Consider the following 13018-nt stretch of genomic DNA (forward strand, 5'->3'; position numbering starts at 1 on the left):
CTGGTTCTTGAATTTTTAAATGTCACCTGCTACTACCAGTCTGAGTGAGACTAAATGTGAGAATATAAAGTGGAAAAAGCAGCTGTGCTTTAGAGTACCCTTTTTTTATGACATTAATTAGAAGATTCTTGTTCACAGGGAAACTAAAGACCAGTAATTCTTTATGATTTATGCAGTATAGAGATTGTAATTGTAGTTTATCGGTTTTGTTCGAAATGGGCATAACTACAGCATGTAGAGGGCCTCAAAGTCCAGTGGTGATTACAGAATGATTTTCATCTGTGATATTTTGGAAAGAATGATAGAATGCTAGGACCTGCTATATCTTCATAGTTAAAGATATGTAGACAGAAGCATCAGCAGCTACTAAAGGTAAATATATTTCCTTTTAGGAAGAAAGTGGGGTATCATACGAAAATATCATGATGTGTGAATCATTTTTCAACTCATAACTAAACAAAATTCTTAAAAAAATGTATGAAGTGCATGTCTTTTTTACAAATGTTAAAATAACACTGACATTACTTTTTGCTTGGTTATTAATACTATTAATATGATTCTTCTAAAAAGTAAAATATATAGGGGCACTTGGTTGACTAAGTTGGTTGGGCATCTGCCTTCTGCTCAGGTCGCCATCCTGGAGTCCTGGGATGGAGCTCCGCATCAGGCTCCCTTGTTCGGCTAGGAGTCTACTTTTCCCTCTCCCTCTGCCTGCCGTTCCCCCTGCTTGTTCTCTGATTCTTTGTCTGTTAAATAAATAAATATAATCTTTAAAAAATAAAAAGTAAAATATCTATATAGATATACCTATATAAATATCTATATCTATATAATATAATAGCTCATAGCTAACCCATAAAAATCATTTTATTTAACTGATCTATTTTTCAACATTGTTCATTCACTGGGTATGTACCTGACCTTCTCACGTGTATTTGTAGTCAATGGTGACTAAAATTAGAGTCATTTGAAGGCAAGTCTTGGTCTTTGAAATCCAATATGGTGTAATTATATGCCTGAGAGTTGATGTTGACTCAGTTGGGATTGTTAAATATAGCACGTACATATGGCAATTCTGAGTGCTGAGCTTCTCCAATGCGTGGTGGCTGAGTACCGGAATGGAGTTTCACAGGAGCAAACACGTGAAATTCATGTGCAAGTCCTAGGTCTTCTGAACTGAGTTTAAAATGTCATTTATCCTCATTTTAATATATTATATAGGTCAAAAGCAAGTCATAGGACCAACATAGATTCAAGAAATGGGATTTGCACAAAGGTTTTGAATACTGGGGAGATAAGGTTTGTTGATGGGAGAATATTTGTAGACTAGCTACCACATACGGATATAGAAAATATCTGGACATATTTATCCTATCATTTAGCTCTGTTTACTTCTTGCTGCGTGAGGAATAGCAGAGTAGAAAGGTGAAGTTGTTGATGACTATTAGCTCTTGATAGAGTTCAAAAAAGTGTGTGTTATGAAACAAAGATCTTGGTTATCAATGATTTTATCTTTTGTTTTAGGCATTGTTAATATCTGGTTTAAAATGAAATATAAGAGGAAATGCAGAATTCCATTAATTTTTTAGAAATTATTTCAAACAACCTGTAAATATGCAATTCCTACATTATTTAAATACTTCTAAAGATAGTGGAGGAAAACTTCCTAATTATTTTTTATCCATATTCCTGATACCAAATTCTTGCTAGGAAATGCTCTTACTATATTTCTGTCTCTTACACACACACACACACACACACACACACACACACACTATATATATATATATATATATATATATATATATATATATATATTTCATTTAGTATATCTCACCTGTTCTGAGAAATTAATGCACAGTAATGCAGTATAATTCAGTGAAGAGAAGCACGGATAGTGCTGTGTTAGAAAACTTGTTAACCTGTTTCATCATATTAATATGTTAAAAAGAATGAAGTCATCTTTGTTTCAATGAATAATAAAAATAAAGCATTAGTTCCTGTTTAAAAGTCAATGAAATAAAAATATTTTTTTCTGTCAAAATATAGCTATAGATTTCCAACAACAGAAATGTATGAGATGTAAAATAAATTCATGTAAAGCAGTGTTCTTTAAAATATTCTGTATGGATTGACTGCCCTTTTAAATAGAGTTCTTTAATACTGCTTTGTCCACCCTTTTTTCAAGTTTTAATTTTCATTCCAATTAGTTAACATACAGTGTTATATTAGTTTTAGGTTTACAATATAGCGATTCAACCTTTCCCTACATCATCATGACAAGTGCACTCCTCATCTCATTTCCCATCTCCTATTTAATCCATCCCCTAGCCCTTCTCTCCTCTGGTGACCATCAGATTCTTCTCTATAGTTAAGAGGCTACTTCTTGTTTTGTCTCTTTCTCTCTCTCTCTTTGTTTTCCCCTTTGTTTGTTTTCTTTCCAAAATTCCACCTATGAGTGAAATCACATGTCGTCACTCTCTGAATTATTTGGCTTAGGATAATACCCTCTAGCTCCTGGTATCCCTGGGTTGCTCGGTGGTTGAGCGTCTGCCTTAGGTTCAGGGCGTGGTCCTGGAGTCCCAGGATCGAGTCCCACATTGGTCTCCTTGCATGGAGCTTTTCCTCCCTTTGCTTATGTCTCTGCCTCTCTCTCTGTGCCTCTCATGAATAAATAAAATCTTTAAAAAACAAATACTCTCTAGCTCCATCCATGTTGTTGCAAATGACAAGATTTCATTCTTTTGTATGGCTGAGTCATATTCCATTATATATTCCATTCTTCTTAATCCTTTCATCAATTGTTTGAATCTTGTGCTTCTTCCATATCTTGATTATTGTAAATAATGCTGCTATAAACATAGGCATGCATGTATCTCTTTGAATTTATGATTTTGTATTCTTTGGGTAAATACCCAGTAGTGTAATTGCTGGGTCTTAGTGTGGTTCTATTTTTAACCTTTTGAGGAACCTCCATACTGTTTTCCATAATGCCAGTATATGAATGTTTCTTTTTCTCCATATTCTCACCAATACCTATGGTTTCTTGTAATGTTAATTTTAGCCATTCTGACAAGTGTAATGTGATTTCTCGTAGTTTTGATTTGCATTTACCTCTTGATAAGTGATGATAAATATCTCTTCATATGTCCTCTGGCTATCTGAATACCTTCTTTGGTGAATTGTTTGTTCCTGTCCTTGGCCATTTTTCAAATTGGATTATTTCCTTTTTCAGTGTTGAATTGTAGAAGCTCTTTTTGTTGTTTTATCAGATATGTCACTTCGAAATATCTTTTCCCATTCCATATGTTGCCTTTCAATTTCAGTGATTGTTTTCTTTGCCTTGTAGATGCTTTTTATTTTGATATGGTCTGATCAGTTTTGTTTAGGTTTTGTTTCTATTGTCCCAGGAGTCATATCTAGGAAAAAGGTGCTCTGGCCAGTCTACCCCTTTGAAGATAAAATAAATTAATTTATTTAGTTACTTAAGCTTTTTAGAATTATTTAACTGATCACATCTGTCAAAATATGTATTGATGTTTTTCCCTATCATATTTCTCATAACATAGTGGAAAATACATGCTCTAGAAGTATTTCTTTTGTCACATCGTGCAGAAAGCGTATAATGATAGGTTTTGGAAAGAACTAGTTAGCCATTTTGAGAGAAGTAAAATGGTCCTCTACCTAAGTCTACCACGAAATAAATCCAATGTGAATTAAATGTAAACAAAAGCAGTGATGTAGGTGAACCCTGAGGTAGCTATGTAAAATTTTTATGAGGAGATAGTTTGTGAGTATTTCTCTAATCTGGATATTATAATGGAAAAATTTGAAAGAGTTCTCCACATTGAAAAAAAACGAAGAGATTCCAAGGACAATAAGAAAAGTCCCTCTTATTTCAAATGCAAGTAAAATGAAGTTTTAAAACACTGGAAAATATTTCTTTTATTTACTCAGTTAAGGGAGTAATATCTTTAATATTAAAAAGTGTAGTAAACTGGGGGATCCCTGGGTGGCTCGGCGGTTTAGCGCCTGCCTTCGGCCCAGGGTGTGATCCCAAGGTTCTGGGATCGAGTCCCACGTCGGGCTCCCTGCATGGAACCTGCTTCTCCCTCTGCCTGTGTCTCTGCTTCTCTCTCTCTCTCGGTGTCTCTCATGAATAAATAAAATCTTAAAAAAAAAAAAGTGTAGTAAACCAGTAGGAACATCAAACATTCACAAAAACAAGGAATACAAATTGTCATCTAAACAAAGAAGAGGGGCAGCCCAGGTGGTTCAGCAGTTTAGTGCCGCTTTCAGCCCAGGACCTGATCCTGGAGTCTCAGGATCGAGTCCTACATCGGGCTCGCTGCGTGGAGCCGGCTTCTCCCTCTGCCTGTGTGTGTCTCTGCCTCTCTCTCTGTGTCTCTCATGAATAAATAAATAAAATATTAAAAAATAATAAACAAAGAAGAATTTAGAAGGACCAATATAGATGGAAAACATGTTTATTGTTTTTAATGTATAAATTCATATTAAAAGAACAGCATGGGATTTTTTTTTCTATTATGGCAAAAAAACTTTTTTGTCACTGACTGCTGATAACATGTGGACATAACAAGGCTGATAGAGATTGATAAGTGTATAAATTGACAAAACCATTCTGGTGGTCTGTGAAGCAACTGATAGGAAAATTATAAGTTTGGGTGTAGCTGGCTGGCTCAGGCAGTAGAGCATGTAATTCTTGATTTCAGGATTATGGATTTGAGTCCTATGTTGGGTGTAGGGATTACTGAAAAATAAAAAAAAATCTATTAAAAATTAAAATATTGCTTGTAATTTTCATTTGTTATAAAGTACAATTCTTATGTTACGTGTTAGGCTTTTTTTTTTTTTTTTTAGATTTCATTTATTTATTCATGAGAGACACAGGCAGGGGGAGAAGCAGGCTCCTTGCAGGGAGCCCGATGTGGGACTCGAGCCTGGAACTCCAGGATCATGCCCTGAGCTGAAGGCAGATGCTCAACTGCTGAGCCACCCAGGCGTCCCTACTTGTTAGGCTTCTTTTCTATTTACTTTATTGACTTTGATATTTTTTTCTCTTCTACTGTTCTTATGTTTATTCTGATTTTTTTCTCATTATTTGTGGTTAATGATGGCTTTGCTAATATCCTTTCTTTCTTATACAATAATACATCTTAAAATATTAAGATTTAATTTCTTCTCTAATTACAAATCCCCAAAATTTTGTAAGTTCTTTTTGTGTGTGTGTTATTTTATTATGTTTTATGATCTCAGCCACCTTTATTTTTTTTCTGACCTTTAGTAGTCCAAACCCTTAAATGCCAAAAGCATAAGTGACTTGTGAAATTGTTTAGCCCTTTTTTGGCTACTAGTTGCACTTAATTCTGAATTGTTTAAGGCTGAAAAAAATCTATCTCCTGCCTAAAATTCCAGCCTTATCTTGGCCTCATCTCTTCTTTGCTCTTCATCTTCCAGCCATAGTATCCTTCCCATGTTGTCTTGTGCATACCAAGTAATTATCTTTTCCCGTGCTCCATTGCTTAGTTGGCTGACGGTTCGTTCTTCAGTTCTTCCTTTAATTATCAAATGATCAGACTTTGTGTCAGTCCTTTGTTCATTTTAATATTTTTCCACAATTGATTCTCTATCTCATCTTTTTAAGAACACACCATATAAAAGATGAAGAGATATATTTTGTTGTAAAGAACATTGTGTTATAAGTTTCCTTTCTTTATAGCAACTGGATAAAAGCTCTGTGTAGACAGGGATCATATCTGCCCTATTTTTTATTTTATTCCAATGAAAAGAGATAGACAACAAAATTGAAAATTTTATAGGCATTTAGAAAGTTACGCAGAATTTCTTTTTTTAAAAAAAAGATTTTATTTATTTATTTATTAGAGACACAGAGAGAAAGAGAGAGGCAGAGACACAGGTGGAAGGACAAGCAGGCTCCATGCAGGGAGCCCAATGTGGGACTCCATCCCGGGACCCCAGGATCACGCCCTGGGCTGAAGGCAGGTGCCAAACCGCTGAGCCACCCAGGCGTCCCGTTATGCAGAATTTCTAATGTGTTTTTAACAGTTTCAGAAAGGAAGTCGGCAATAAAATGGGATAAAAGAAAAAATGGAATTTATAATATTATGAAATTATGAGTTTTTTAAATTAAATCATTGTTCATCAAAAATACCAAATATTCACATTATAGAGGGTCGTTTTAAGGGATAATTGCTTGAACATGTACTCATTTAAATATATGTTGGCAAATATTGTTAAGTGCAGCAATGAAAAGAAATCCTACAATCTTTGAAGAAAGTTTTTTTTGCTACATTTTACTTTATTTTTACACATAATGAAAACAATCGACTAAGCAGTTCCAGAATTACTAGTGTTCATTAATCCAGAAATAAATGAAGTCAGAAGGCAAACTTTTCATTTTTTCTCCAAACATATATTGCAAGTATCACAGAAAGTCCTAACAACACATGCAACATGGGCTGGTTTCAACATACAGTTTCAACATACAGAGAGCCCAAGCAAGGGTGAGTACTAAGGATCCATGTGAGTCAGACCGTGAGCAGTGCTCCCGAACACTAGAATCTACGCAGCGGGTCATTAGCCCTGCGCTACCATACACTTTTGCCCTGTGCACTGCCCTCTGTCAGATTCCAATCTGAGCAGCTCTTTTCTCCCACATTCCAGGCTCATTTCCTCCTATCCCAAAGTGGATATTCCACACACAGAAGTCCAGGCAGCTCCAAATATATTCTCCCAACGGTATGTCACTTGGCATCTCCACAAGCCAAGCTCCAGCTCACATTCTGTACAGGAAGTTCCCATTGCTATCGAGGAACTCTCGCCCCGTTTGGGCTACTTTGCTGCTGAAGTTCTGGTTATCCAGCTCCCGAGTCTTCAAATCTTGCAGCTTGTCACTTGGCAATCCATCACCATGAGTCCCTCTTTCGCCCACACCATCACTGGTAGAGTAGTTCTGCGGCTCTCGCTGATGACTTAGGGCTGCAGGAACAGCCACGGAGCGCTCCTGCTCCAGGGTCTGGATTCCTTTATTCCCTCCCTTCTGCCTCCTTGGTGTATTTTTCCTGTGAGTGTTTGATTCTGTCACTGTCAAAGCTCTGCTGTGACCCTGGCCTTTGAATGAAGATTCACCCCTTGGCATCAACAAAGAGCCTGATGTAGAGCGGCTTGCGGATAGCGACTTCAAGGTATCCTCGGACCCGCGGAGCTGCTGCAGTGAATGGGAAAACCCAGCTTTCTTAAGGACTTTTTGATCCTGCTTCAGTTTCTGCTCCAATGTGGGTACAAACTCGCTTTTTAAAACCCTTCGGGTCACATCAGTGCCGACACCAAAGCCTTCAGCTAACCTAGGCACTGACCAGGACTCTGCAAATTCTTTATGTAATTACCGGATCTGCTCCATCGCTTCCCACGTCAGGGTCCTGGGCGGGGCCCCAGGCGCCTCCATCTGCCTCCGAATTTTCTGGAACCGGGCGGCCTTTTTCTGTCGTTTCAAGGTGCTGGGGGAGAGAACCAACGGCAGAAGCCATGCTTGGGGGCAAAACGAGCTGCTGCAGCGCCTCGGACTAAATCCTAAGGAGCCCACAGCCCTCTCCTCTCTGTTCGCAGGGGCCGCCGAGCCACGTGTGTTGGCTGACACCCGCTCCGTACACTCCCCAGAATCTAACCCCTCACACAGCCCGTGAGGAGGCCAAACTTCCTAAACAGGTGATGAAATACGTCCCTAGTGAAGAAACCTGTGGTCCCTAGGCAGCCGCCCAGCCGCCTCCGCGCCCTCTCACAGCGGGCGACAGACAAGGGCTGCGGCGGCGCGACGCCCGGCTCCGAGGGGGCGCCGCGGCCTGGAGCGCCGGGGCGCGAAGCCGTCCCTCATGCTGAGGGTCCGGGAAGGAGCTGGTGCCTCTCCACCCCCTGCAGCTCCCGCTCCTCCGGCTCCCAGTCGGAATCAGGATCCGGCTCGCGGCCTAGAGCGCCGGGGTCCGCCACCCCCCGAGTCGCGAACCCACACCGAGCGACGGCAGCGCGGACGCGCGCGCCCAGCAAGAGGCTCAGGGCGACCGCCATGTCGACAGCCGCCGCCCGACCGCCTGAAGAAAGGTAATTACAACGGTCAAAAAAGAAAGATAATCATACATAGGAACATGATCATTTAAGGACATAGTTTTCCAAACATGATTGAAGCATGCAAGGAATGAGAAAATTTTCTTCTTACGTACTCCCTTGAAAAATGTCCAGATTTTCATTCTGGTAAGATAAAAAATACATATATAAAAGATGACATAGGTTACACGAACTAGAAATTATCAATGCTACAAGTGAATGAAGTTATTTGCTCTAAATATGGGGTTAGTTCATAAAGTAAATTACAATCCATAGCTATCAAGAATAAAAGTCACAGATTTACAAATGTTCTGCTACCAGTATCTAGAATGTTTGCTGATATATAGTTGGTGCTTTTTATACATACATTTGTTGGATGATTTAGGAGAAAGAAGGAAGAGAAAGTGAACCAAAGATGTTGTTTTCTTTAGAATGAAGTTTGCATTAACTCTAGAAAAATGGTAAGCAAGCTTTTCTTTAAAAAAAAAAAAAAAGATTTTATTTATATATTCATGAGTGACACAGAGAAAGTGAGACACAGAGTCTCCCCTGCAGGGAGCCTGATGGCGGACTAGGTCCCAGGACTCTGGGGTCATGACCTGAGCCAAAGGCAAATGCTCAGCCACTGTTCCACCCAGGTGTCCTGGTAAGCAAATTTTTAAAGAAAATGATAGTGATTATTTTTTTTTCTTGGGAAGCCAAAGGTCAATCAAGGATATTATAGGCAATTATATACAATATTTATATGACAACATTTAAAAGTGTTAAAGCACTCTTAATTCATGGGTGTTCCAAAAAGAACGATGTTAAAAAAAAAAAAGAATAACGATGATCTAGAGTTTAACTTAACCCACAGAGTATATCTTGCCACTACCCTAAGGAATGATAGTTACATTAATCTGAAAACTTAAAACCTTTGAGTGAATATTCTTTTCACATTAGATGGGCAAACCAACCAACCAAACAAAAAGACACATTAGTGTATGATGAAACAATATTACCAACAGTGTTTAAACAAGAATTCAGTGTACCTAGGAAAAATATATAAATGGCAGGAATATGTCCAAATTTGGTATAGATCATAATATACATGGAAGATTTAAATTGCTTCAGAAATAGCAATATAGGGATCCCTGGGTGGCGCAGCGGTTTGGCGCCTGCCTTTGGCCCGGGGTGCAATCCTGGAGACCCGGGATCGAATCCCACGTCGGGCTCCCGGTGCATGGAGCCTGCTTCTCCCTCTGCCTGTGTCTCTGCTTCTCTCTCTCTCACTGTGTGCCTATCATAAATAAATAAAATTAAAAAAAAAAAAAAAAAAGAAATAGCAATATACTCACATATGATTTTGAAAAATAAGGTATAATAATTAAATGTCTAAGACAAAATGATATTGTATGTTGAAATACTAGAAATAAAATATGCCAAGGATAACATGTTCATCTGAAATTAATTTCAGTCAAAAATAGATTGAATTTAATGATATATTGACGTAAATTGCTAAAAGGTATAGGCTACTATGTAGGTATAGCTAGGAAACTCAAGCACTAGCATTACAGAGTGTAAGTATTTTTAGGATCAATCGATATAAGCAAACAATCCCCAAATCATTATGGGATAACATATATAGCACAATTTACATTGTAAAAATTAGAATCTATTTTGTCTGCATTTCACAAAATTTCGTGGAGAACTGTGAAAGCAAGGTGGAAACTCCCATTGCAAAACTTGTCTCATAAAGGAACTATTAGTGTTACCACTCTTGCTCAATACAAGTCAAAAAAGCAGATGCCTACTTAAAACCTGTGTCCACACATTATTTATAGTCTTACATCGCTGTGTCTGATTAGTAGACCTTTGATCATACAGCCTGTACTGTGGCTATTCAAGATAGGAAACGGGAGAATTTCCTACATATTAATTATCACGGCATGATGGTACTTCTGTGGAAAACTATATCTAAGAGGGTATTGGGCAGCACTGCATGGTGTATGTTTACTATACCCTGTCGTAGTCTACCTGACTGGGGTATTTCTGGAAACACCATATAACATTTCAACATTTTTCTTGTTTTAAGCTACAGTGATATGATTCTATTTAATATGATGCAAGTAACCCACAAGGAAGTGAGTACATTTTTACCCTTTCCCTAAAGGGAGAGACCTAGTATCCTTATGTTTTTAAGTTCAGGATGTTTGGATGCTTCTCATTTATTTTCTAGGTCAGACACATTAAAAAAAATAAAGTTCTGTAAATTTTGGGCTAAAATATAAAGTTTAGAAGCACAGATATACTATATCATTTCCAGATCTATTTAAGATGACATTTATTATGGCTGCCTTTCCTCTCTAAACTCTCCATTTTCTCTGTCTTTGCCTGGCAAAATAGCTGGTTAATTCTTAACTGATATCTTAATCTGTTTGGGTTCATATAACAAAGTACCACAGGGGCAGCCCAGGTGGCTCATTGGTTTAGCACTGCCTCTGGCCCAGGGTGTGGTCCTAGAGATCTGGGATGAAGTCCCAGGATGGGCTCCCTGCATGGGGCCTGCTTCTCCCTCTGCCTGTGACCTGTGTCTCTGCACCCCCCCTCTGTCTCTCAGGAATAAATAAATTAAAAAAATAAATAAAACAGTACCACAGAATTTGTACCTCATAAACAACAGAGGTTATCTATTACTGTTGTGGAGGTTGGTTGTCTGAGGTCAGGGTGTGAGCACTGTCCAGTGAGGGCTCTCTTTTGGTTGTAGACTTCTCATATCCTTACATAGAGGAAGGAGAATAGAATCTCTCTTGAGTTTGGGGTCTCATGACCAAATCACCTCTGAATGTCCTCACCTCCTAATACAACTACCTTTAGTGGTTAGGATACAGCATTTGAATTTTGGGTAGATACTTGTACCGCAGCTCCAGGGTAGATCAAATGTTCACTCATGAGATATCTATCATTAGTATCTATCATGATAGATGACATGTCTATCATCTATCTATGAGGAGTTTTCTGATCTTTCATTACTTCTTTTGCAATATTATTCCCTGTTACAGCAGTTAATGGGTGAAATTCTATTTCTCCTTGATAATTCAAATAGCAGATATTTACTGAATATTTTCTATATGCAGATACCATTGCTAGGTGCTAAGAGTATATCAGTGAACAATACAGGAAAAGAAACATTCTAGTGTGACAGCTTAGGCAGTAAGTAGAATAAACTACTACATAATATTTTGTTTGGTGACAAAAGACTGAGCAGAACTAAAGAAAATAAGCAGGATAGAAAGAATTGCTAAGGGCAAATGTGAGATTCTTCAATTTCAAATTAGATTCTGAGAAGACTGCTAGAAAGATATTTTAGAGTTCTCCAGATTTCACCACACCCAAGTCAGGTTCCCTCCAAATGTCTAACCATCTGACCAAACAATTATCTATTTCCGTGAATCAGTATGTATCTTCATTTGAGGTCATTTCCTTATTTGTTGATCTAATGCATTGACACAGAATTGAGGGAGATAAACCAGGCATAGGTAATCATAAATCTGATAACAGGAGAAAGAGTACTATATATTGGGTATTATGTTTTTCGCTACCCAGTTGGTTCCATACTAAGGTTCCCTTTAGATCACTTCAGAATTTTATTTACGCAGCTACCTCTGTGAAATGATGTTCATTGTACAACCACTAATTTCCCAGAATTTTTCCTTCATGGTCTTATTTCTTTTGATGAAGACAGATCATGTTTCTTCATGTTACATAAGGTTCTCACTGAGTTCATAGATGGCATTGGATAGAAGCATAGTGTGAATGTAAAAAAAAAATCATATCCAGATTATCTAGTCCAGTGAGAATATACTGCTATGGTCTTTATGACAGAAGATATATAATATTCTTCTCTACTTTGCAGCACAATCATTCCTGCTTATTTTGTGTAATAGCACTGTGTTTGGTACTCAAAGTTGTTTTCTACCATTGCCAGTTTTTGCACTGGAGTATATTTCTTCAACAATCTCCATAATAATATCTTTCATTCTATGTGCTCTTTATTAGAACTTCTTACTCCTCCATCAAGAAATGGAGTATGTGTTCCTTCTTCTTGATTTTGGGTGACTATTTGATTGATTATATTAGTAGAGTATTGTATAAATAGTACTATGTCTATTCCAAGACTATTTCATAAAGAGGGGTTTCTCTGAATGTTCACTTTTGTGACCTAGTAATCATGGTATGAAGAAGCCAAGCAGTCCATGGAATCAAAGCCATTAAAGTTCAGCTCAGCTGAGCTTCTAGTTAACAGTCATTTGTAACTGCCAGTCATGCATATGGCATATTGGAATTGAATCTACCAATTCTTGTTTGAGTTTCCTTAGCTGATACTGATTCAAACAAAGAGGAAGCTTCTTACCAAATCCATGCCCAAATTGCAAATTTGTGAGCTGAATCAGTTTTAATTTAATTCACTATGTTATAGTGTGAATTTTTATGCAGCTATAGATAATTTCATTAAAATCTAAATAAAAACTGTATTTAACTCAGAAAGGTGAGATTAGGTGATTTTTCATATCTGCTGTTATGACCATTTTATTTTTGTTTTTTAAAAATATTTTATTTATTTATTCATGAGAGGTACAGAGAGAAAGGCAGAGGCATAGCCAGAGGGAGAAGCCAGCTCCTTACTGGGAGCCTGATACAAGACCCGATCCCAGTACCCGAGGATCACGACCTGAGCCAAAGGCAGACACTCAACTACTGAGCCACCCAGGTGCCCCTGACCATTTTATTCTTTATCTCCTATACAAAACATTGAGGTGAGTAGGGAAGGAGACCATCATCTGTGTCTATTATAATCTTGTCCACTGATTTATTGATACCTTTTTATTTAAAGATCTAT

General features: G+C 37.8%; 2 protein-coding genes across 2 annotated transcripts in view; one reads left to right on the top strand and one right to left on the bottom strand.

The window, feature by feature from the left end:
• Positions 1–6707: 6707 nt before the first annotated feature.
• Positions 6708–8111, bottom strand: LOC121482261 (neugrin-like). Its single transcript, XM_041740083.1, is given in 2 exon segments — positions 6708–7538; positions 7940–8111. Coding segments are annotated over 2 exon segments (885 nt in total). The 5' UTR covers positions 8104–8111; the 3' UTR covers positions 6708–6817.
• The window catches only part of LOC121482644 (mitochondrial calcium uniporter regulator 1-like), a 69300-nt gene continuing 64383 nt past the window's right edge, over positions 8102–13018 (top strand). Inside the window, exon 1 of the mRNA XM_041740479.1 lies at positions 8102–8136. Within this exon, the coding sequence (XP_041596413.1) occupies positions 8102–8136 (35 nt within the window). The remainder of the gene's footprint in view (positions 8137–13018) is intronic.

Source organism: Vulpes lagopus, chromosome X (assembly GCF_018345385.1).
Source record: "Vulpes lagopus strain Blue_001 chromosome X, ASM1834538v1, whole genome shotgun sequence".
Lineage (NCBI taxonomy): Eukaryota > Metazoa > Chordata > Mammalia > Carnivora > Canidae > Vulpes > Vulpes lagopus.